The sequence below is a fragment of the Malaya genurostris genome, chromosome 3, assembly GCF_030247185.1.
Source record: "Malaya genurostris strain Urasoe2022 chromosome 3, Malgen_1.1, whole genome shotgun sequence".
Lineage (NCBI taxonomy): Eukaryota > Metazoa > Arthropoda > Insecta > Diptera > Culicidae > Malaya > Malaya genurostris.
In genome coordinates this window covers 80,692,501-80,719,925 of record NC_080572.1, presented here as the reverse complement: position 1 = coordinate 80,719,925, position 27,425 = coordinate 80,692,501, and the positions used below count along the sequence as shown (strand labels likewise).

The 27,425-nt window shown below is 36.7% G+C and overlaps 1 protein-coding gene across 9 annotated transcripts in view; it reads left to right on the top strand.

The window, feature by feature from the left end:
• LOC131435732 (solute carrier family 12 member 4) overlaps positions 1 to 27,425 on the top strand; it is a 652,550-nt gene that overhangs the window by 566,202 nt on the left and 58,923 nt on the right. For all 9 annotated transcript variants that reach the window (XM_058603892.1, XM_058603893.1, XM_058603896.1 and 6 more), the window contains 5 exons: positions 748 to 853; positions 7,957 to 8,086; positions 23,280 to 23,401; positions 23,477 to 23,559; positions 23,849 to 23,984. In XM_058603892.1, the coding sequence (XP_058459875.1) occupies positions 748 to 853; positions 7,957 to 8,086; positions 23,280 to 23,401; positions 23,477 to 23,559; positions 23,849 to 23,984 (577 nt within the window). The remainder of the gene's footprint in view (positions 1 to 747; positions 854 to 7,956; positions 8,087 to 23,279; positions 23,402 to 23,476; positions 23,560 to 23,848; positions 23,985 to 27,425) is intronic.

The window sequence follows — 27,425 nt, the reverse complement described above, 5'->3', positions numbered from 1 at the left end:
ACAGTCTTCATCAAAAATACATTTCATTGAATATTTGAACTTTTAGTATTATTTTTAAAATAAAAAATAAACAAAACAGTACATTGCAGAGAATCCAAAATCGATCGAACCCGCTTTTTTTTAAACATATATTACTGAAAATTTTCAAGGGATTTTTTCTTAGTCACATCTTAAAATTAAGGCTGGAGTAAAAATGGCATATGCAAAATATGAGCCAAGTCAAAAATACAGGAAAAAATCGTCCTTCGAATTCGTATGGAATTTCTCATGTACATATACATTTCGTGAACAAAATTGAATGACATTTTCCCCGTTTGAAAAATGTTGTCAATGTTGAAATATGAATGTGAAATATGAACTGGGAACTGTATCTATTCCGTTCGGATTTGATAATAATTTGTTCATAGGAACGCGAGTTTTCCAATTACTATGTACAGCTACACTAATTATATCTTCTAGCATAGCTAATAATTAATGGCGTTGACAACCAACTTATGACATTGATGCGATCCTAACACCACTCGTAACATGAATCGACTATTTCGGTTAAAAACATACCAAATACACAATCAACCGGGAAATCAACTGTTAGCTAATTTCATGACGAACGAGCTTCACCGAAACTAATTTGTGTTAACGTCAACAGGTTTCGATTCAATTTCACGTTCTATCCAAAACCGCTCGATAGACATGCCACTGAACATTGCAATTTCCAACTATTAATGAATCCTTTCTCCTCCCTTTCAGACCTACATGGCCCCGTGGCTGTCGATATTCGGCGATTTCACCAAGGACGCCTCGGCGATGTACAACAACTTTCGGGTCTACGGCACCGGTCTACTCTGCGTAATGGGTATGTTAGCACATTTTGCCACCACCATAGCGGTTTAATGGTACGCCATTTCAGGAAAATCCTTTTTAATCCTCAATATATACTGTGGAACACGCAAATTTATTCGTATCGGTGCTTTTATCATAAAAGCATATTTGTTAGATTTGGATTTATGCAATATCTATGGAATACGAGTCGATATGGAATACGAGTCGCTTTGTTCATGTTCCATTGTGTTCAATTTGCAGGACGACAAATTTGCAGGACAACATTTGCACATATTGAGATAGTTACGATATTTGTTGAAATCTTCATCAAGCACACAGCAATGTCTCTGAGATCGACCAACAAACATTTGAATTTTTGTTGACTTTTTGTAGTATATTTTCTTTTAACATTTTGATAACTTTATAAAAGTTATTCAAATTATGAAAGCTTCCCCTACAGAAGCGTTTTTTTCTGATTAAAAGAAACACTTTTCTGTTAGTGATATCCAAAAAATGAACGATAACTAGAAAGGAAATTGACAAAGGGTTATTAAATGAATTACCCCCAAACTGATGCAATTTGTCCGAAATATTGTGTCCTTGCTACTGCCATCAAAATATGTACGCACGAACATCCGATCCGATGGTTATACATATTCATGAGTCCGCGAGTGGAAGCAAAGCACCGGAGTAACTGCTATAAATCATGCGTATATTTGCTCCACGTCCTTGCTCGGTGTCCACAAAACGTCCGGACCTATCTTGGTCCAGACGTACCGATGATCGGCACCGTTATAACGTCACGTTAAAACAAGCTAGTCGGATTAATTTATATCGCGGAAGCGATAAATAAATCACTAGGAATCAGTGCACACACGACCAACACGACCATGGAAGCTAGAGTGGGTGGCTCCTGACGGTAACCAACGAAGCACTTGGTCAAAACGGATCCGCTTTTCGATTGGTGTCCTATGTCTCAAATGATAGCGGAGCGGATGAATCAATTACTGGTGAAATAGGATATCTCCAAGCGGGTTAAATAAGCTATGCTTCGCGTGGTTTTACCAATAATTACAGTTATTGAGTTTACTTTTCGATCACACGAAAATATTTCATTTATTTTGATTGAATATTCAAACTTCTACTAATAGATTACAACACGAAGCTAGGTGTTTTTTCAATGAATTTTTCTTCCTAGCTTTGGTCAATTAATTCCAGTTAAAAATGATTCAGTTGCGTTAGATTTTGACCTAATTAGAGGATGAAAAATAAAACATGTATACTGTGGAGCAACATCGTGTAATTGGCAAATAGTTTAATCTCCAATTTAAATTAAATTCGATCTTCGAAGAGGATTAGTTCGCTTTCACATCCTATCCGAGACAGCTGACTACCAAAATCGCTCATGACCGGAACGACAAAAACAAAGTCCAGTGTAGTGTAGTGGTCAATACGACAATTGAAATGAGCAAATCTAACGAACAAAATCTACCGGTCTTTGTATTGTTGGTGACTTCAAGCAGTGTTAATTTCGATCTGCTATACGAAAACTTGAAATTATGTTTGAAGAACGAATGCTTCTTGATCAAAACAACTGTATTTGCTTCAGTTGAACAAAACAAATTATATTGTATACATTCAGTTCAATGATGAAATAAAAGTAATTGAATTCGTTAAAGACAACAACAACGTGCCATATGTGGAGCATGGAAATATCTAGCTCAACATACTAATGTACATAGAAGATAACGCTATAGAAATGTGTGTGCCACTAGCGATCTTACTTCAGCCACTAGCGATCAATTTCTTCGCATTTATGCCACAGCACGGAGAGATTTTTTCCAAAATGTAAACGATTTTTTTCCTGATATCTTCAATGACTTACGTTTGTTACGCATGCGCTTAAAGAAGTCTATAGCTTCGTATGTGGCGCTCGGTTAGGATTCAATGTTTCCGTGTTAATCACTTGTCACCTACGATCAACAACGAGCCACCTGTCAATATTAGCATAACCTGTTCGCTATAATAAATATTGCGAGTGAATGTATAATAATACATCTACACCCAAGAACGACGGTATCCCCTCGATTCCATCTCTGAAGTAATCTCCGCACTTCAGCGGTAGAGCTTAGCAACAACCTATGCACAACAAAATACGCATGCGCATACTAACAGCGAACCTAATGAACCGATTTCTTAAAATTTATAGATATGTTGTCTAGAAATGTCAATAGTTTCTAGGAAAAATGCGTAGATAGATGAAGTTGGAGTGTTGTGGTTGATAACGTTAATTGCATACGCTTTTAGTGTGGTTTGTAGATAGAGGGCGCTACATGCTTTTCTATTTTTTTATTTAGACCTTTCAACACAACACATCGAAGAACTAGCGAAGCAATCAACCATTCCCATATAAAAAATACCTCTCCTTAATCCATCTAGTGGTGTGATAGTGTTTGTCACTCAAACAGTCTCATTAAAACACTTTTTTTCGTTAGGATAATTTCTGACACGAATTTGGGCTGATTTTTAACACAACTTCATTCAGATTGTTAGTTAGACAGACAGACAGGTTAGTTCAGAAAAGCATGACTCAACGTTTACGTCACATATTCGACAACATTCTCGAAACCAAAAGAATCAATAATAATACATTTGAACTTGATCATTGGATTAGTTACTTTCTGAGAGAAAAAATCGGATAGAAAAAAAAACATGTTTTGTCGATTATGTCACTTACACCAATTTTTATCCGGAACCGCAAGTGACAGCCAATTGATCTTCGAACTCAATTCACAACTAATTACAAGCTTTCAAACGCGCTTAAGCTTGTTAAAATCGGTTCAGCCATATCCGAGAAAAATATGCGTTTTATCGGTTACGTCACTTCTACCTCCTGTACCTCCGGAACAGGAAGTGGCAGCCATTGGATTTTCGAACTTGATCCACAATCCAATTATAGCTTTCAAATGAGCTTAAGTTTGTTGAAAATCAGCTCAGTCATCTCCGAGAAATGTGAGCGTTCAGAATAAATTTTTGAAAGGTGTCACACACACATTTTCCGATTTTCAACCACAAAACTCATACTTTATCGTGTTTACGCATCTTTTGGAATTTCCACCCTGATGGCAAATTAAGAAAATACGGTTTCAATACTTTTCGATGGAAAATGATTGTTGATGTTGATTTTATGTCTCCAGAATGTTTTAGGTTATTATAACTACTATGTATAAACAGTGAGAAAAGTTGTGTCCATTTTCTTAAAGTAAAATATTATTGATTTTTCAATGTTTTGATATGATGTACCTTATAACTGATGGAGTTTATTGCACTGTTGATCCAGATGAATAAAATAATGTACAAAAAAGTTCTTCTCATCCAGGAAAGGTTGAAATATTATTTTGACATCCGTTCTCGATTAGATAATATGAGAGTATTCTGAATTTTTAAAACATATTGCTGTTTTCACGAAACAGCAAATTTAAAATATCCTGGAAATCTTCAACTTCCAGTTGTTTTTGAATGGCTTGAACGAGTATTCTTAAACTAGAAAACAAATTTCTGATTGAGTAGATCGCATCATTTTAACATGTCGGTCAATGATTCTCCTTCTGACAGAAAGATGGCGTCATCAATTGAAAATATCTGTAGCTTTTAACAGAGACATTCTCCAGATGTCATCTGTCAAAATATAATGACTTTCGGTTCACTAGTTTGTTAGTTATTGTGCTTTCAGTTCTGATCGATGTGTTATTTAATTTTTCATTTCAAATATGGCAACCCTGTCCGGTATATAAAATTTAATAAAGCACGCTGTGTGCTAGGTGGTGGTGTTTTCTCCTCTCGTACCATGCGTACCGGTTTTTCATAATTGCAAAAGTCTTGTACTCATCGCAATATAATTTCGGAACCTAAATTCGGATCTGGATGAAATTGCACAGCACCTTTTAGGACACTGAGAGCTTTAATTTGAATCATAATTTGTGAAAATTGATCTAACCGTTGCTGAGAAATCGAGTTCCGTTTTTTGGAACTTTTTTTATCAAAACCGGTGCGTTCGGAAGCTTAAACCAGGGACTAGTTTTCCCAAAGTAGATTTATATATCCACTTACTAACAAGGGTTGCCGACTAGATGAATTTACTAGTAAGTTTGATAAAAATTTGCATCTCGTTTCTCCATTACAATCACATACTCATGAAATTGAAATTATTTTCACTTATCGCGCTGTAATACCGAAACCGAAAGTCGGATCTGGAATCAACTTTTCGGAGACATTTTTAAGAATTTCAAGACCTTTGATTTGTTTGTAAAAATTGGTTGAGAAGTTTTTTGAGAGAGTTGAGTGCGCATTTTCTTATAGATTGTCACCTATTGTCTTGTAATTCTGGAAACGAAAGTCGGATAAAGATCAAATTCAATAGCGACCTATGGAATCATAAGACTTTTCGTTTGAATCTAAGTTTGTGAAAATCGGTCACGCCGCAATTTCGGAACCGTAAGCCGGATCGAGCTAAAATTATTTATTCAACAATGCTCAATTGTTTCATTGAAATCCAAGCAGATATTTTCAAAGCTAGCGTCGCAGTGGAACTAAGAATCGAAAGCTGCGTTGGAAAGTTTTGAGAACGATTTTGGCAAATCCACGGATAATGATATTGTCAACAAACTCAATGCTTGCCCAAGAACCATAAGAAGAGGTTAGTTTTCAAAAGGTTTACGCTCTTCTCGGTACAATAGCAACCATACAGAATTTAGTGTCCAGAAGACGTGCTCGGAAGTTGTACAATAAATTTCTTACAAAATATGCAGGATGTATCGTCATAGACAACAAAACGTATTGGAAGGTAGTTTCCAATTGTGCGTATCGTATTGGAAGGCAGCTTTTGGACAAGAATTCTATAAATCCATTAGACGATGTTGCCAATAAATTTGTGGAAAAAAAATTTATGATCAGACAAGGTATTTGCAGCTGCGGACAAAAAACCCAAATCTTCGTGACAAACGAGCCCTGATTGTAAACAATGAATTCCCAATTATACACAAGCAGGAGTGCCTGGAAAAGCGTATTTCTTCGTACAGCTCAAAATGGCCCTGTAAAGATTTTCGTATGATTTATCAAGCTGTCACTACAACGAAAAAGATTTTTGTCTTGGCATTACATTCTTTTTGTAGAATTTGGTCTTTCTGTTTCAACATACTTCGCAGCCGATTTTTAGCGTATAGAATATAGCATGACTAGTACTATGATCCTACTGACACCAAGAATCCATCCAGGTTAGGGCTCGAACATACGACAACTGGCTTGTAAGGCCAGCGCCCTATGCATTGAACCGCCAACCCAGGGCGAATAAGTGCTACCGTGGTTTCCTTCGAAGAGAACATCAATTCTTCAAACTGCCCTCAATTCCATCCAATTGAGAAATATTGGCAGTTGACAAACAGAAGTTGAATAAGAGTGGACTGGTGATTCAGAATGCGACATAGATGGAGAGATAGTGAAACAAAACGACCGCTCGATAGAATGTCTCAAATATGATCAATGGTATTCGTAGAATAGTTATGCGAGATTCTACAGATAAAAAAAATTGTTCTGCCATTGGGTCCGCAAGCTGGCTCCGAGCCAAAAACACGAACGCGAGCGCTATTTTTGAAGTGCTCCGATTCGGTCTAGTGAGAGTTGATAGGTTGGAAAAGTCGATTCGTTGCTTTTCGGTGTTTTTCAAGGCACACCTTTTGTGGACTACATCGAAAAAGAAAAAAAAACTAAAAAGCGGGTGTTACTGCGCATTATTGTCGAAGGTCGAAACCGCTGCGAAACGGCCTCTCACAAGAAGTGAAAACTATTTGTTTTTACAAGACAATGCGCTGGCACATAAACTGGGTGACAACCAGGCCTTCAACAACTTCCCCCTCCATCTTGTTCGTCCGATTTGGCTCTTTCGGACTAGTATCTGTTCCCAAAGCCCAACAGATGGTTAATTAAAAATGAAAAACACGGTAATAGGTTAATCGGTCTAAAAGAGAACTAAATTCAATAAAACATACAAATCTTACGATTTATTAATTTTAGTTGTTTGGCGTAAAGCCGCCATAACTAAGTTCAGTTTTGCAATGACTGAGCGGAAACATATATTGGAGAAGCCAAATGAATGAAAAACTAATACAAATCTTATTTTTCATTTACTAAGAGGTTACTTTTCACCCAACCTAGTATCTATATACAACAATATGATTACTTCTTGCTTTTCCACCATAGAATTGCGTTGAGACGACCATGTGGAAAGCGTGCACAAAAGGCCGCAGATATGACATTGTTGAAGAAGGACGCGTTTTTTGAATTTCTGGGACATACTGCGAAACATGGCTAAAATAATGTCTGTAGGAAGAGGAACTGGAGTTATAAAGAACCAGATTTTGCTTTATAAATCTGTTGAGTATAAATACCTGGAATATACGTTCTTTAAGTAAAACAAACTACTCATTTGTTTAAGCTTGTATGTTAACATGCTCTTTAATTCATAAAAGCATCCAGTTTATGACACACACGGATTGAATAACATTAAATGAAGCGTCTTCTTAGCACTATGTTAAACCTGCAAGCATTCGGAAATTCTACATACGAAACTGATTTCACAAAACATAGATTTGATCATCTGTATTCATCCAGTTCAACTGTCCGCTCCGTAAATTATTGGTCAATTAAAATTACCAACGTGTTAGCTCTATGCAACAATTCCGCAACTATTAGTTTGTTCGATTACGCAACTTATCCATCTCGTTCGACCACGACAGTCCAGGTTTCAATATAATGAACCTATTGAGTACCGAACAATGTATTCGGACCAGTATCCTAACCGCAATCAAACTGGAATAGAACACACTCGGTGCCGGGTGAATCTAGCATCTATACATATTTTCCAAGCCTTTGCAGAGATAGAAACCAAAATCAAAATCGATTTTAGGGCGGTGTCAATTTGTGATACTAAATTTATTTCAACATTGTGGTGAATCGAACTTATTTAAATCTTTTGTATATCTGTTTGGCGAATAACCTTTTCAACACTTGATTCACTCAACCAATGCCAATTCCGTTTAAAATTAAATTTTAACCGCTCTATTTCAACCCTTCTCTTCACAGGTCTGATCGTCTACGTGGGTGTTAAATTTGTGAACAAATTCGCAACGGTGGCGCTGGCTTGTGTTATATTCTCCATCATCGCGGTGTACGCCGGTATCTTCAACAACATCGACGGCAACGATAAGCTATTGTAAGTTGCCTCTGCACGCGCACAATGTAGGCATGCGAATCGCATCGCACAATAGAAAACTAGTCCTGATTTATCCAACTGATGCAAATTACGTTTCGGTTACATTCATGCTAGTGCGAAATTGGAGTTCGGATTGAATGCCATAAATTTCAACAGTTGTATTATATCATGGCAGAAATAGAACAAAATCTCTGTGGTAGTAGTGAGCAATTCCAGAAATTGACAGCAGAAAAGGTTCTAAAATTAGGATCGACTGATTCCGATCGCGATAAAACTTCATACACGTCTTCAGCATGGCAAACCGTTAATTTCGCACGGATAGAGAGATTGATTCAACTGATTTTTAAAAAGATTTTTAAATTTTTTTATATGCACTTTCATGTACTCGGAATCTGTTGCTTGTAAATGGGCACTCTAAACAAACATGTACTGAGAATTTTTTTAGAGAAACTTTTTCTTAATATTCATATTTTGAACTGGTTATTAACACCAATATTTGACGCAGAAGAAAAGGCAACTTGTTATAAGGACCAATATATTATGATAATTTTTTTGTAACCAAGAATACGAATCGTATCGCTCAAGAGCAATATATTTTCTCATAGTGACTTTTTTCCTACGTGTAGCCGTTCTCGAGATATTTTCAAATTATAAGCGGGATTTTTAATCAACGAATTGCGATAAAATCCGATACAATATCTTTGCTCCGGTTCCAAGAAGCAATACCTTAGAATACATAGTTAAAAAAAAATTGCAATACTGCTGTTATATCGACGAGAAAACTCGGGTGCCCAGTTCAATTCCTGTAGTTTGTTGTATGGTATCATGTGTGTACAATTTACTGCCTTTTAGATATAACTATTTGAAGAAATTGCATGCAAAAATACATCCATCAAATAAATGGTTTGTCATACTGAAAACGGGTACTAAGTTTCATCCATCTTCTGACTTGCTATCCTTGAATTGCTCGACTAGACATCTAAAATTTACTGTTTATACAACCAATCTCATCGGCATAAGAATCATTATTCATTAAGAAAATTTAACATTACCTTATGTTTTAAGGGGCAATTTACAACCTTAGAAAAACTGCCATTGTTGCAAAACGCAAAAGCAGTTTTCTTCACGATCATTGAGCGGAAGTTAAAAAGAGAAATAGCAGTTTGTTTATACATTTCGTACAAAGTTGGTTGTTGAAATTTGGTGAAAGTCAGTGGAATGCGCGCGTCACGTTTTTGAACAATCATTCAAAAACTAGAAACGTTTTTCGAAAAACAAAAAACACTTTATTTTTCATAAATAAATTTACAACAACTTAACACTTGGATCAATAAGTCCCGAGACTAACAATGGAAACAACATTTGGAGCATTTTTTTAATATCAGCAAAGAGCCAGTAGTCACTGGGGGCTAAATCTGGCGAGTATGCGGGTGGGAAAGCAGATCAAAGCCCAATTTCAATTTCGCCATTGTTTTCATCGACTTGTGGCAGGGTGCATTGCAGCAATTGCGGCACCCACTTGGAAAAAACCTTTTTCATGCTCAATTTTTCATGAAGGATAGTAAATACACTTCCATATGATATCTGTGTCATCTCAGCAATCTCACGGAGCTTCACTTTACGATCTTTCATTATAATTTTTGTCACTTCACTCACAGTTTCTGGTCAGATCGACTTAAAATTTTGATCCGTTTCAAGCAAAGGTTAGTACTCTAGAAAGACGTGGTTACTGGTTTACTACGAGCGCCATCTCTGCTTTAGTCTCGGGACTTATTGGTCCATGTGTTAGTATGCTTGGAACTTTTGATTTTTGCCTGGTTAAGTCATGATTGTTTTTGAAAAATATAAACAGGTACAGTTCCGTTCTGCTGGCATAATTCAAAAATTGAAAAGTATTATTTGAAGCAAGATCTGCCAAGGAATCTAAATTTGGATATCATAACTATTTAAACTTATGTAAATAATTTGAAATTTGTACTATTTCTTATAGTAAAAATTTCAAATTATTTCAAATTACACTGAAGTTCTTTTTTTATGCGAGTTTACGTACCGCATAACTTTGAAAAATCGCATAAAAAACCGCATAACTCTGAAACTTCGCATAAAAAAACCGCCGAAGGGAAACCGCATAACTCTGAAAATTCGCATAACTCTAAAACTTCGCATAAAAAACCGCATAACTCTGAAACTTCGCATAAAAAAACCGCAGAAGGGAAACCGCATTATTCTGAAACTTTGCATAAAAAAATCCGCATAACACTGAAACTTCGCATAAAAAAAATGAATTGAAAAATGATCGCCATTTTTTTATTCATTGCGCGCTGCTGTTTCGTATTGTGCTGGTGTGGGAAAACACAGGGGGGGGGGGGGGGGGGTCGTTCACATTATATCACGAGTGAAATTATATGTAAAATTATGAAACAAATTGAAGCAATAAACATAATAGTTGTATGTTGAAACTACGAGTTCAATACAATCAATTGTGTTATGTAAAATCGTTTTTCATCCACCCAGCAAAGATTTGGAGTCTTTTCTTATTATTCCACATGTTTTTGCATATTATATTATATGCATATTCAATGTTTTTATGTGTTTATAGTATCCATTTGAATTTTGAAAAGTTTCGTAATAAATTTCATCGAGCAAAAACAAAGTAAAACAAATTCAACAGTAACAATCAAGTACATTCCAGGCATAATTTAATTTCAGTGAACATCTGACAAGCCAGTCGTTATTCCATATAAAGAAAATGCTGTTTCGATAGCATTTAATTCTTTTGCATAATGATGTATGATTAGAATCAGTTAGATGAAGTACTATCATATTGCCAAAGATTTTGGTCCGTTACCAAAAATGAAAGTCTCCATCATATTAGTCAATTATACATACTCATGGTTTATAACCATAGATAGTTAGTGCCTATTTTACTAGCGAACAAAACGTGTCGAAAGCCTACTGTTCTCAATCGCTGAAAATATTGCGTATTTCTATGTGTCGGTTTTGTACGATAGGCTTTGTCTGATGATTCATTCAATTTTAACCGCATGATTTTGCGCGCCTTTATAGGAACTGAATTTCACCTGAAGAACTTATATATGAGAAGAATATAAGAACTATCCCGACTCTCCCATCACATTCTAAACCGGAACCTCAGGCGCACTATCACAGGCCCTCAGGGATTCCTTTATTTACAATAATCAAAGTTTATTCAAGTCTTGTCTTTCATGTCTTCAGAAGAAGTTTGGTTTGGAACAGTCTTATTTTTTGGTATGACGAAGCTTTTCGTTAATCCACACAGAAGTGAATAAAAAAGTTAATTGCGTTATCTGTCTTAAGAGATATCGTAAATCATGCTGTTGTAAAAAAACATACCCAAAACATGAACTCTTTATGAAGTATGGGAGCAAAATGCTCGTGATTTTTTAAAATTCCCAAATGTTCTATAAATATATATTTAAATCGCCAAAATTCTTTATAAGAATAGAAAAAAATGTTACATAAAGGTTACCTTAACTACAGAACAGAGCATGTTTGATTATTATTGTGACAATGAATTCAAAATAATCACCACCAATTCACATCTCATCACACTAAGTAACGATAATGTCCAACGTAACTATGTTTATATATCTATTCTCTAATTGTTATGTTTCGTCTTCGACTCTAGTCAACATTAGCAGTTTATGTTGAACTTCTAACACCACCTAACGGTTCAACATAAACCGCTAAGCGACGTAAAGCTAGTGCTTTTTGCAAAACAATTTTTACCCAAACGAAAAAAAAACTGCTCGAATCAACTGTTCTTCTAAATTCGAGTATTCGCAATCAAGAGTCGAAACATGAACTAAATTTATCGCAAGATACAAAACGATTTTCGGTGATTGGTGATTATGACGAAAGCGAGAGTGAAGATAAAGACTGTACTCGAGAAAAATGCACCAAACAAGAGTGACATCCAAAAATTCTAGGAATAAATATTAGTACGTTTTTCCAAAGTAGGTTTATTCAACCTCCTTCCCATGGCAAAATGGTCGCTCCGTGGACTTAACACTGACGATTAAATCTTGTGCAACATTTGCGCCATCTTCCTTATACTTTTTAATTCACTATTTCTTCAAATCTTTTTGAAGGTCTTTCCCAAAATTTTTCTGAGTTTTTCTGAGATGAGTTTGCGAATTTGCCTCCTTCTGCACAAAAATCACATCGTTAGTTTCGTGCTACTCCATCACCAATTCCGCGTGATGGCGCATTTCCAAATCCAATTAAAACATTTTATGGAACCGGAACAATGGCAGCAGACAAAGGTGTTCACAAATTTGTTTTTTTTTTTAAATAATTCTTTGCGAATTTTAGATGCCCTGAAAAGAACCGTGTTGACGATGAAAGATGCTTATCACGTTTAATCAGCACTCCCCGATCTTGGTCATCCAGCATTTTTTTTCTCTAAAATACAAAGAAACAGCGGAATTTCAGCATTGAATAGCAAATATGAAACCTCTTGTGCGAGGTGAACGGCGCATGGAATAAACCACTTACTGATAATCTATACGGCATTATCAAACTGAACAGAATGCAAGTCAGATCGATACTGATTCTTGTTTTATGCGTGCGATATTCTTAAATGCGAACATATCCACTAAGGTGGGACAAAATACAGATTTCCCCTTCACCAAACTTTTTGTGTTCCTTTTGGGTCCCATACGAACTATGCAAAGTTCAAGCTCGATCAGTGAAACTATATTTTCGCACCCAAGGTTTGAAGTTTAATCCCATATATGGAGAAATTTGCTTTAAAAAAAATCGTCCTCGTATAGACTCTAAAATCAGTGCATATGTTATTTTTGCAGCATACTTACGAGGAAGAAAACTTTTGTGCAGTATGCAAAACGGTCTGCCGTTTGTGGAAAAGTTAATAAAGGAAAGCCGATTAATAGCTCATTCCTTAATATACTCGTATCTCGTCCCACTGCTGCTAGTAGTCGTAATATTCTTTCACCGGTGAATGAACATATAGTTTCCATTACATTGCATAGTATGAAAAAACCCAGGACACCCGCAAAGAAATCGGGAACCATGGAAAAAGGCAACAAACAAGAGTGTTTCTTATGTAAAAAATCCAAGAAATTCAATGGAATGGTTTTCAATGGCCGCACGAATCGCTACCCTGCTCGTTTTACCCCAAATGCCCAGCAGTTTCAGAGTTTTATGTAGTATTTGTTGTGTAACTTAAAAAAATGAGTGCGGACTACTGAAACAGCTTGATTTTATGTAAAAATGTCTGGAGAATCGAATGGAAGAGTGTACACTGGCCGCACTTGGTGGCTATTTTACCCCATTTCATCCTATTCATGATATCTTATTGTAAATCGTCCCTAAATCTCGGTAAAACTTATTGAAAGTTTACTAAATCTAGCTTAACTTATGTAAAAAAGTCTGTAGAATCGAATGCCAGAACTTATACTGGCCGCAAGAAACGATTTGGTGGCTTTTTTACCCCATTTCCTCTAATATGTGAAATTTTCATCTAAATCACCCTTAAGTCTTAAGCGGACCACGTTGAAAGCATACGAAAACTGTCCTATATTATGTTAAAAAAAAGGTTGGAGAATCGAATGGAAGAACCTACACTGGCCGGACGAAACGTTCTGGTGACTACTTTACCCCAATTCCTCTATTGCATGATATTTTATTGTGAATCGTCCTTAAATCCCGGTAAAACTTATTTGAAGTTTACTGAATCTAGCTTATCTTATAGAAGAAAGTTTGGAGAATCGAATGGAGGAACCTACACTGGCCGTACGAAACGTTTTGATGACTGTTTTACTGAGATTTAAGGACGATTTACAATAAGATATCATGAAATAGAGGAATTGAGGTAAAATACTCACCAGAACGTTCCGTGCGGGCAATGTAGGTTCTTCCATTCGATTCTCCAGACTTTTTTTTACATAATATGAGACAGTTTTCGTATGCTTTCAAAGTGGTTCGCTTAAGGCTTAAGGGTGATTTAGTTGAAAATTTCACATATTGATTTCATGCGGCCAGTATAAGTTCTGGCATTCGATTCTACAGACTTTTTTAGATACTATAAGCTAGATTTAATAAACTTCCAATAAGTTTTACCATGATTTAAGACCGATTTGCAATCAAATACCATAAAATGGAGGAAATGGGGTAAAACGGTCATCAAAACGTTTCTACTTGGTTCTTCTATTCGATTCTTCAGACTTTTTCACATAAGATAAGCTAGATTTAGCAAATTTGCAAGAAGTTTTACCAAGATTTAAGGACGATTTACAGTAAGGATCTTATGAAATGGAGGCATTTGGGTAAAATAGCAACCAAAACGTTTCGTGCAGACAGTGTGGGTTCTTCTAATTGATTCTAGAGACTTTTTTTATATAAAAGTAGACTATTCTAGAATACCGCACTCGACTTCTTTTCAAGTTACAGAGCGAATGTTATAGGAAACTCTAAAACTGCTGTACATTTGGGATAAAACGAGCAGGCTTGCGATTCGTGCGGCCATTGTAAGCCATTCCATTGAATTTCTTGGACATTTTTACATAAGAAACGCTTTAGTTTGTTTACCTATCTCAATTAGTTCATGAGTTACAGAATTCTTTGCGGGGTTTCAAAGATTTTTCCCACTGTGCATAGTGAGCGAACAATTTCACAGCTCACAAAACAATTATATACCTCTTAAAAACAAATGGGACAGTGCACTGGTATTAACATTTTCATGAAGCACAGAAGCCGTGAAAATAATTTTCTCTCTCGGGGTCTGGACGTCATTCCTCTCACGAAATAATTCGTAGCAAGCAACTATCTTCACGGGGCTGGGTAGTGCTGAAGATTATATATTCAGTTTTCGTCAACATACTGATGACTGTTGAGCAATTCCAGAAATGCTTAGCAGATCATCAGACTCGACCTTCTCCGATTTGGATGAAACTTTGTACATGGCTACAGTATGGCAAACCATAAGTTTTGAACCGATGGAGAGGTCAATCCGACTAACGACTAATTTTTAAAAAAAGGCGTATGTATTTTTGCATTTCACAAAACTTACCTTTTTCAAATCGTTGTAACTCGGAGACCGTTGACTGTACAAAAATGGCGTTCAGGAAGAAGTTGTCGGGAATCAATAGGGCACTCTAAAAAATATATACACTGAAAAAAAAATTGATTTTTATTCTCAATAATTTTAAAATGAACCAATAAAATTAAATTTAAAAAATCGGGGTTTCGATTTTTTTTGATAATTTTTATTTTAAAGCTCTTATTAAAACCTACAGATTGATGGCTATCCCATCCGTGCCTGTTGAAAAATGAAGAAGTTACAGCTAAAACAATTTACAGAACACATGTAGAATCAAAGAGGTGTGCCAGTTGACTACCTACTACAGCCAACGTACGTACCGGCGAATTGCTTACCTAAATTTTACCTGTTTCACATATAAACAGCTATGCATCGTAGAACAGATATCAGTTTATAACAAATCTCTTTTGAAACAGTTACAATACTACAATATGGTTGTCCCAAAGTATTGTCAACCTTTTTCCGGTTTTGTGTGTTCCGGAAAATTTTTCCAATCAACTGAAACCATAATTGGGAAATTAGAAGCTCAAAAGTGCAAGGTTAAATTGAATACCACGTTAAGCATTTGTGATCGCTGCCGTAGGCGGGCTTATAAAGAAAGTCATACGTCGGAAACAGAAGAGCAGTCAACAACGGAACCACAACCATCCACATCGCAATACGATTTAGAAGAAGTACCTTCAGCAGCTTCAATCAACTCAGCATCTTCTGAAGCATCAGTCGCGGCGGAGTATTCAAGAGCACACAACATTGAACTCTTCAACAAGGACATCGCAGGAATCAACGTGTCTCCGATATCAACGAAGAAAACCCGGAATGTTAATTATCCTCGAGAAAAATATTTGGATATTTCAAGAGGTATGAAAAAGCAAATATTCGGGTTCCCGGCGGATGAAGAAGATCCAAAATTACTTAAAACGAAAGCAGCAGAGTTGGATAAAGTGATTACTAAAATGATAGAGCAGTTTGCTAAGCCTGATTGCACTAGGAATGAAAAAGTGCGTTCATGATCAGTCTTGCCAAACTCGTGGTCAAAGGAGAAAATAGCCACCCAATTCAAGGCGAACAAATACATTGTGTCGGAGGCAAGAGAATCAACAGACGAAAAAAAACTCAAGAAACAAACGGGACGCAGCCGGAACGAAACGATAGAAAACGAGGTGCTTCAATATTTCAACAGCGATGACGTAACACAGAGTAATGCCGGGATCAAAAGATCAAATTTTTTTTCCAGTGTATATTTTTTTTAGAGTGCCCAATCGATTCCCTACAACTTCTTCCTGAACGCCATTTTTGTACGATCAACGCTTTCCGAGTTACAACGATTTGAAAAAGGCAATTTTTGTGAAATGCAAAAATACATACACCCTTTTTAAAAACCAGTCGGTAGTCGGATTTACCTCTCCATCGGTTCAAAACTTATGGTTTGTCATACTGAAGCCATGTGCAAAGTTTCATCCAAATCGGAGAAGGTCGATTCTGATTTTGTCATTTTTTCGTCTACTCATTCCTGGAATTGCTCTGTTGGCTATTAATTGTCGAATGTTTCTGCAAGCTCCGAACGCGAACGGCTATTAATAATGAACTGAAACTGATTCATATCACTTAAATAATTCCTGTCCAGTTTATAGAGGGTAAGAATTGTTAGTTATACTTGAATATTATAAACAGAACTGGCAGGAGCGCAGGATTATCGATGGCCATAAGGTGATCTCAGAAAATACTGCGAATGCAAGTGCTTCGTTTGCTGGTTAATCGAATTTCGCTAAATAGCGTTTGGATTGATGGCTATCCCATCCGTGCCTGTTGAAAAATGAAGAAGTTACAGCTAAAACAATTTACAGAACACATGTAGAATCAAAGAGGTGTGCCAGTTGACTACCTACTACAGCCAACGTACGTACCGGCGAATTGCTTACCTAAATTTTACCTGTTTCACATATAAACAGCTATGCATCGTAGAACAGATATCAGTTTATAACAAATCTCTTTCGAAACAGTTACAATACTACAATATGGTTTTCCCAAAGTATTGTCAACCTTTTTCCGGTTTTGTGTGTTCCGGAAAATTTTTCCAATCAACTGAAACCATAATTGGAAAAAGCTCAAAAGTGCAAGGTTAAATTGAATACCACGTTAAGCATTTGTGATCGCTGCCGTAGGCGGGCTTATAAAGAAAGTCATACGTCGGAAACAGAAGAGCAGTCAACAACGGAACCACAACCATCCACATCGCAATACGATTTAGAAGAAGTACCTTCAGCAGCTTCAATCAACTCAGCATCTTCTGAAGCATCAGTCGCGGCGGAGTATTCAAGAGCACACAACATTGAACTCTTCAACAAGGACATCGCAGGAATCAACGTGTCTCCGATATCAACGAAGAAAACCCGGAATGTTAATTATCCTCGATAAAAATATTTGAATATTTCAAGAGGTATAAAAAAGCAAATATTCGGGTTCCCGGCGGATGAAGAAGATCCAAAATTACTTAAAACGAAAGCAGCAGAGTTGGATAAAGTGATTACTAAAATGATAGAGCAGTTTGCTAAGCCTGATTGCACTAGGAATGAAAAAGTGCGTTCATGATCAGTCTTGCCAAACTCGTGGTCAAAGGAGAAAAAAGCCACCCAATTCAAGGCGAACAAATACATTGTGTCGGAGGCAAGAGAATCAACAGACGAAAAAAAACTCAAGAAACAAACGGGACGCAGCCGGAACGAAACGATAGAAAACGAGGTGCTTCAATATTTCAACAGCGATGACGTAACACAGAGTAATGCCGGGATCAAAAGATCAAATTTTTTTTCCAGTGTATATTTTTTTTAGAGTGCCCAATCGATTCTCTACAACTTCTTCCTGAACGCCATTTTTGTACGATCAACGCTTCCCGAGTTACAACGATTTGAAAAAGGCAATTTTTGTGAAATGCAAAAATACATACACCCTTTTTAAAAACCAGTCGTTAGTCGGATTTACCTCTCCATCGGTTCAAAACTTATGGTTTGTCATACTGAAGCCATGTGCAAAGTTTCATCCAAATCGGAGAAGGTCGATTCTGATTTTGTCATTTTTTCGTCTACTCATTCCTGGAATTGCTCTGTTGGCTATTAATTGTCGAATGTTTCTGCAAGCTCCGAACGCGAACGGCTATTAATAATGAACTGAAACTGATTCATATCACTTAAATAATTCCTGTCCAGTTTATAGAGGGTAAGAATTGTTAGTTATACTTGAATATTATAAACAGAACTGGCAGGAGCGCAGGATTATCGATGGCCATAAGGTGATCTCAGAAAATACTGCGAATGCAAGTGCTTCGTTTGCTGGTTAATCGAATTTCGCTAAATAGCGTTTGGATTGATGGCTATCCCATCCGTGCCTGTTGAAAAATGAAGAAGTTACAGCTAAAACAATTTACAGAACACATGTAGAATCAAAGAGGTGTGCCAGTTGACTACCTACTACAGCCAACGTACGTACCGGCGAATTGCTTACCTAAATTTTACCTGTTTCACATATAAACAGCTATGCATCGTAGAACAGATATCAGTTTATAACAAATCTCTTTCGAAACAGTTACAATACTACAATATGGTTTTCCCAAAGTATTGTCAACCTTTTTCCGGTTTTGTGTGTTCCGGAAAATTTTTCCAATCAACTGAAACCATAATTGGAAAAAGCTCAAAAGTGCAAGGTTAAATTGAATACCACGTTAAGCATTTGTGATCGCTGCCGTAGGCGGGCTTATAAAGAAAGTCATACGTCGGAAACAGAAGAGCAGTCAACAACGGAACCACAACCATCCACATCGCAATACGATTTAGAAGAAGTACCTTCAGCAGCTTCAATCAACTCAGCATCTTCTGAAGCATCAGTCGCGGCGGAGTATTCAAGAGCACACAACATTGAACTCTTCAACAAGGACATCGCAGGAATCAACGTGTCTCCGATATCAACGAAGAAAACCCGGAATGTTAATTATCCTCGAGAAAAATATTTGGATATTTCAAGAGGTATAAAAAAGCAAATATTCGGGTTCCCGGCGGATGAAGAAGATCCAAAATTACTTAAAACGAAAGCAGCAGAGTTGGATAAAGTGATTACTAAAATGATAGAGCAGTTTGCTAAGCCTGATTGCACTAGGAATGAAAAAGTGCGTTCATGATCAGTCTTGCCAAACTCGTGGTCAAAGGAGAAAATAGCCACCCAATTCAAGGCGAACAAATACATTGTGTCGGAGGCAAGAGAATCAACAGACGAAAAAAAACTCAAGAAACAAACGGGACGCAGCCGGAACGAAACGATAGAAAACGAGGTGCTTCAATATTTCAACAGCGATGACGTAACACAGAGTAATGCCGGGATCAAAAGATCAAATTTTTTTTCCAGTGTATATTTTTTTTAGAGTGCCCAATCGATTCCCTACAACTTCTTCCTGAACGCCATTTTTGTACGATCAACGCTTCCCGAGTTACAACGATTTGAAAAAGGCAATTTTTGTGAAATGCAAAAATACATACACCCTTTTTAAAAACCAGTCGTTAGTCGGATTTACCTCTCCATCGGTTCAAAACTTATGGTTTGTCATACTGAAGCCATGTGCAAAGTTTCATCCAAATCGGAGAAGGTCGATTCTGATTTTGTCATTTTTTCGTCTACTCATTCCTGGAATTGCTCTGTTGGCTATTAATTGTCGAATGTTTCTGCAAGCTCCGAACGCGAACGGCTATTAATAATGAACTGAAACTGATTCATATCACTTAAATAATTCCTGTCCAGTTTATAGAGGGTAAGAATTGTTAGTTATACTTGAATATTATAAACAGAACTGGCAGGAGCGCAGGATTATCGATGGCCATAAGGTGATCTCAGAAAATACTGCGAATGCAAGTGCTTCGTTTGCTGGTTAATCGAATTTCGCTAAATAGCGTTTGGATTGATGGCTATCCCATCCGTGCCTGTTGAAAAATGAAGAAGTTACAGCTAAAACAATTTACAGAACACATGTAGAATCAAAGAGGTGTGCCAGTTGACTACCTACTACAGCCAACGTACGTACCGGCGAATTGCTTACCTAAATTTTACCTGTTTCACATATAAACAGCTATGTATCGTAGAACAGATATCAGTTTATAACAAATCTCTTTCGAAACAGTTACAATACTACAATATGGTTTTCCCAAAGTATTGTCAACCTTTTTCCGGTTTTGTGTGTTCCGGAAAATTTTTCCAATCAACTGAAACCATAATTGGAAAATTAGAAGCTCAAAAGTGCAAGGTTAAATTGAATACCACGTTAAGCATTTGTGATCGCTGCCGTAGGCGGGCTTATAAAGAAAGTCATACGTCGGAAACAGAAGAGCAGTCAACAACGGAACCACAACCATCCACATCGCAATACGATTTAGAAGAAGTACCTTCAGCAGCTTCAATCAACTCAGCATCTTCTGAAGCATCAGTCACGGCGGAGTATTCAAGAGCACACAACATTGAACTCTTCAACAAGGACATCGCAGGAATCAACGTGTCTCCGATATCAACGAAGAAAACCCGGAATGTTAATTATCCTCGAGAAAAATATTTGGATATTTCAAGAGGTATAAAAAAGCAAATATTCGGGTTCCCGGCGGATGAAGAAGATCCAAAATTACTTAAAACGAAAGCAGCATAGTTGGATAAAGTGATTACTAAAATGATAGAGCAGTTTGCTAAGCCTGATTGCACTAGGAATGAAAAAGTGCGTTCATGATCAGTCTTGCCAAACTCGTGGTCAAAGGAGAAAAAAGCCACCCAATTCAAGGCGAACAAATACATTGTGTCGGAGGCAAGAGAATCAACAGACGAAAAAAAACTCAAGAAACAAACGGGACGCAGCCGGAACGAAACGATAGAAAACGAGGTGCTTCAATATTTCAACAGCGATGACGTAACACAGAGTAATGCCGGGATCAAAAGATCAAATTTTTTTTCCAGTGTATATTTTTTTTAGAGTGCCCAATCGATTCCCTACAACTTCTTCCTGAACGCCATTTTTGTACGATCAACGCTTTCCGAGTTACAACGATTTGAAAAAGGCAATTTTTGTGAAATGCAAAAATACATACACCCTTTTTAAAAACCAGTCGTGAGTCGGATTTACCTCTCCATCGGTTCAAAACTTATGGTTTGTCATACTGAAGCCATGTGCAAAGTTTCATCCAAATCGGAGAAGGTCGATTCTGATTTTGTCATTTTTTCGTCTACTCATTCCTGGAATTGCTCTGTTGGCTATTAATTGTCGAATGTTTCTGCAAGCTCCGAACGCGAACGGCTATTAATAATGAACTGAAACTGATTCATATCACTTAAATAATTCCTGTCCAGTTTATAGAGGGTAAGAATTGTTAGTTATACTTGAATATTATAAACAGAACTGGCAGGAGCGCAGGATTACCGATGGCCATAAGGTGATCTCAGCAAATACTGCGAATGCAAGTGCTTCGTTTGCTGGTTAATCGAATTTCGCTAAATAGCGTTTGGGTTTAATCGAAATAGTGTTATGGCTCGTTGAGAGCTGTGAAAAATCTTTACAGCAAAACCTTTATTCAAATAAACGTGCTAGCAGTGGTAGTGCACACAGAATGAATTCTGTATAAACAAATGTGAAGCGCGTTCAGACCAAGGAGCAAAATTTAAGAGCTAAGAGCTAGTCATCAGACTATTAAGAGTTAAGAGCCAGTCATCAGTCTATTGGCGAAAGCTGAATATTTAATCTTCAGCACAATTCAGTCTAGTGAAGATATTTGCTTGCTATGAATTATGGGGTTAGGCATTCTCTATTACTGAGAGAAAGAGAAAACAGTAGTATGGGTGACCATTTTTCGTTCTTCTCCATTCTCGTGCATGGAACAAAGTTCAGGCTTCCTCATGTTTCATATAGCAGATATATTCATGAATATCGTACGCCGTGAAGCATGTATACACATCTTCATTGCTTCATTAATCCAACCCTGGTAATATGATTTGCCTTTATTTTTTGTGCTGTAACGGTTGATCTAAGTTGTTTGATTTATTTATGATTTTTAAGTGACAAACCATGTTCCAAAACTCACTGTTTAGATACAAAAAAGTTTAACATTTTTATTTGAAAAAAATAGATTTCTGTTGTTTTCGACAATGTTTTAGATAATTTCAAATCCAATAGCTTCGTCGAAGACAAAATGTCTCTATATCATATAGTTTAGATAATATGGACGGTTCCATTTTATGCAAACAAACAAAAAATAATTTATTTGAGTTTTTTGTGTCTTTACAATGAGTTTTGGAGCATGGTTAATAAAGCTAAAAAGAATCTTCATATTATGTTGAGTAACTATCGTGAGTACATCAAACAACTCAAATCAATCGTTATAGCACAACAAAAGAAAGTCGCATCAAATTACGATTACGAAGTTTTTTCTTTAATAACTACAAATGTTGGATTGTTTTGCAGTCTTCAAAAGTGTTCTTTCTCATTAAATTTTCTACGGAAATCACACATGCGCACACCTTGTTCCACCGTGAACTTATGGATACGAAACTGTTGTCTCTGTAAGAGGAAACTATGACGATGGCTTGGGAAACAGGAAAAATTAAACATTGTTCGTTATTCATTGAAATTTTCCGCTTGTCTATAATATATAATTATGTTTACTCAAATCAATCAGTGTAAAACCGAGTATGCTGTAAATGTTCAAAACCTGAACACTGTTTGTACGGTTTTAGTTTCCGTATTTTGAGTATATATAGAAAACAAAGACATATTCCTACGTAAAAAAAAGCGAAAAACGCTATCGCCTTCTCCCGGAAGGGAAACGATATTAAAAATGTCGTATCGGAGTGCCGCACAGTATTTTTTTTATTTTTTTTTATTGTAGTCAGTTGACTGTTTTCGTCATAACTGTTCAATCGCTAAAATCAGTTCATTTTTTAATGCACACCTTATTTAATAACCATCTTCGAGAGTGTCGTTCACATTTAATACCTTTCACAAAATGCCTACCTCTCTTAGTTTCATCCAGCACAAAATACTTGTAGAGGTATTCTCATCACGTTCTTGACTTTCCTCAGCATGTGCGTACTCGGAAAGCGTCTACTGAAGGATATTGCCGTTGACAATTGCACCAAGGAAGCGGGCGGCCCATTGTACAATATATTCTGTGGAAGCGGTGAATGTGATCCCTACTTCAAAGGTATGCGACGCTTTGTATAATTAAATTGATTCCAATAAAAAACTCATGCTTCCCTTTTCTTTCTATTTTACGCAGAACAAAACGTTTCGCTCGTACGCGGTATTAAGGGACTTAAGAGCGGCGTGTTTTACGAGAACCTTTTCCCATCTTTCCTGCAAGTGAGTTATTATATTTATCGAGTTTTCTTTTCACGTCTAGCCGGCATGGGTGATGGCAAGTCACGCTTTAAAAACGAGAAAGAAAATTGTTCCAACTTTTGCCTATCATTCGAAACCTTTCTATTCCAATCAAGTTTAACACTTTTTGTCCACTTGTCACACGTGTGGTGTGTTATGTTGCCAATGTCGGTCGAATGTCAATTGACAGTTGTCAGCTAGGAAAACGGGTGGCGGATTTAAACTAATTAACGCCATTCTCTCATTTCACTTTGCCTTCAACCGTGAACAGGAAGGACAGTACATCGCCTATGGTATGGACCCCGACAACATCGAACCGCTAGACCGACCGTCGTACAACCAGGTCTACGCCGATATTACGACTGCCTTCACGATATTGATCGGCATTTTCTTCCCATCTGTGACAGGTGAGTGTCATTCTCCTGAAAATGTTATGTTTTCACTATTTCTGTGAATTGTGCTACCTACACATGTTGTGATTCTGATGAATACGGCCTGTAATCTGGAAACAAAACGGGCTCTTGTTATTGTCTTATTTTTCCCATCCTTCGACATTACCTTTTCCAATGTTACAAACAATCCATGCCAGAAACAGTTGATCGAATCATACTCAACTCTTCTCGGAAAAGGGTCTTTGCTCGTACCAATCAGATGCCTTACGTTATAGAGTATGCTAGGAATACCTAATATTGTTCAATTATTCAGGTAACTCTACATCACATACCGCAGGTCAAAATTCTCATCTAGCATCTACGTGAGTCAATGTCGACCTTCGACAAAGATTCACCCTCAGACTACCACCCATTGGTCCACACTAGAAAAAATACCTTTTTAGATTGCTGATGCGGTCGATTGTTTGCTTGGATTAAACTGACCCTTATCGACACGAATGAAAATTGGCCTTTTGATTGTGTACCCTTGTTGAAGGATCTGAGTCCATTGATAGCAAATGAAGCAAACTAAATCTTTTGCAGTGACGAATTTTGGGCGCCCATCGCTATGTGCAGGATCTGTTTGAAAATGCATTTCAATTTCAAATGAAATTAGTTTTATTTAAATAGACTGTCATATCAAGGTAGTGTTGAATTATGCAAGATGAATGGCAATGGTGGAAATCTTCATTAGCAATCTAACAGAATATATATCGTAATTGGTCGTTCAAAAAAAATCTTGAAGATTTGGTAAGAGTGTACCCTTTCTACTAGCTCATTTCACTGTACCGCAAATTTAATCCTTCCGCATAAATCTCATCTTTGAAGTTTTCATTTCCACGAAATCTCAACGCACCACATGAAGTGCGAAACGCTTCTGCCAAGGTGCGATAGAATCTGGCTAGAAACGGTAAACTGGTATCCTCCAGTCAGTCAAGTCATGCACAGAATTCCGGTTGCTGACCGAGGTGAGAAAGTTTTCGAGCTTTTTTATAACACCACTTGCTTCCCACCGGTCCGTCCCGAATCCAATGAGTGCTTCTTTTCTCAACCAGCGCACCGATTTTCTTCACACTTTCTCGAACGCAATGTAACTTGCGGCACTGCTGGTGGCCATGACGGCGGTTTACTGAATAGCTTGTTTTATAGCTCGCTTGTTTCGTTAGAATAGTTCCCCTACCGTGATTGGTATGCAGGGTTTTATGTACGGTTCAAATTATAGTTCTCAGCAATCACCGAAGCGTTCGAGCGCAGCATTTTAAAAATTATTACTGCATAGTTTTGAAAGCCAATCTGAATTATCACTGTTACTGGTATTCCAAGTATACTATTGGGTCTGCAAGTGAGCTTTAAGGCTGTTTTTCAAAATCATGTTTTTTTTTGTAGCAAATTGGTCCAACGAAATTGAAATAAAACTAAGTGGCTACGAACCAATCCTAGAATCGATGTCCCGATGTACATAGTTTCTTTATGTCGTTTTCGCTTGAGAAAACTGAAACTGACCCAAGGTAGTTTCATCAAACAAACACTTTTCACGAAACTGTGTTGATTTCGCACTTAGCAACGGGGGTTTGAGTAAAACTGATTTAAAAACCAGGTTCGAAACTGACTCGATTTTCAGTTCAACAACGTTGAAACTAGGTTCGAAACTGACTTCAAACAAACGGTTTGACAGCAGTTAGAGTGGAAACTGGGTTAGGTTTGGCATCAAGCGAAAACGACATTAGAGAACTCATTCACAAAAATATACTTCGTGATTTGATTACAATAAAAAAAATGTACAAAGCCTACTACGATAAAAGTTCATTTCAACAACTTTTCTCCCTTAAGAGATAAAAACGATGTCTTCTGCAAAGTTTTGGAACTTGTAACGAGAAAAAACTTTGCCGAAGAAGCTATAGGTCTAACGTAAACATTTTCGGATATATGGTTTCAAACGCAAATAACCACTTAAAATCATTTTTTTGTACATAACTTTTTTGCAATTATTTTCAATGTGTTCAATGTAAACGTAAAATTACACATTTTTGTTGAAGACTATGCACAATTTGGCCTTTTCCTTAAAAAGTCATTTAGCATTTAAACTTTTATATACATTAACTTTAACTGACAATAAGAAGCAGGGTCGTAGACCAAAAGGCACATACAGCCTTCTTATTTTTTTTTCATCTAACTATTTTTTTCGGTAAAGAACTCGAAAATATTCGACACGTATTTTTTTATGTCAATATGGTATGTGGAATTTTCGAGATATGATTTTTTTGAAATTTCGCATTTTCAAAAAAGAGCCTTTTTTAAACAGTCTTTACTGTAAAATCTAATAGAGAAACAAACATTCGTCCAAGACATGAAATGTGCGTCTTTCCCTTTGCTTTCAAATAAGCGATTCCACAAAACAACCTTTAAAGTTAATATAATAAAAAAAGTTTAATGAACAAATAAAAAAATTCAAACTTGGGTCTATTTTTTTTTTCTTTTTTTTATGTGGAATACATCCTTATTTTCTATATAGAGGTGCAAATCAGAAACTCAAGAAAAACTATACGTAGAAATGTGGTCAGGTTTATTAATATTATTTCATCATTTGATAGGAAATATTTCTATGTTTCGATTTGAATGTATCAAACCACGTATTTTCAATTATATATAATTGAAATTTTGATTAGTAGCGAGCAGTGTCCTATTTGGCTGCTAAAAATCTTTGGCATACCGGATTTCCCTGCCATAGACGACGGTTTTGAAGGAGTAAGCGATGTATCAAAGAGAGAGCATCGCTCTGATTGGTCAATCGATGCAAAAGCGAAGCTGTTGGAAGCACGCGAATCTATAAATAGAAGCGAAATTAAAGCTAACGTTTCAGTCCTACTCGTAGCATGCTAGAGGTAGGTTGTTGCTAGACAGCAAGACAAAAACGTGCCATAAAACGATTTGAAGCTTTAAGGGCTGGGGCCAGTTGTTAGCGTAAAACCGTGTGGCTCGCTGTGAGTATTACATTTCTCTCCATGCTCTCTCGTAAATGTGTTAAATGACTCTCGATGTGGCCGGGTGGCCAAGAAAGTTTTGATATTTTCGGTTACAAGTTTGATTACATCACATAAAATCCAATAAAGCTACCGCTTGTTTGGCAGCATTGCTGAGCCGATAATATTTCTCTTTCATGTTTCGTTACGTTACGTTACAAGAGCATAAAAAAATAATGCCGCCATAGAAATGGAGTTTCCATTGCAAAAATAACATTTACTTAATTTTTATCGCGACAACATGTATGTTTTATGCACTAATCGCATCTAAACTAAATTATCTAGACATTGTCAGGATAGATTTTTGATCCATGCTTTTGAAGGAGAGATATTCAATGAACAAGTTGAAAGTTGCCGTTTTCAGCTATGCAATTCTTCCTTCAGAAAAAAGACTTTC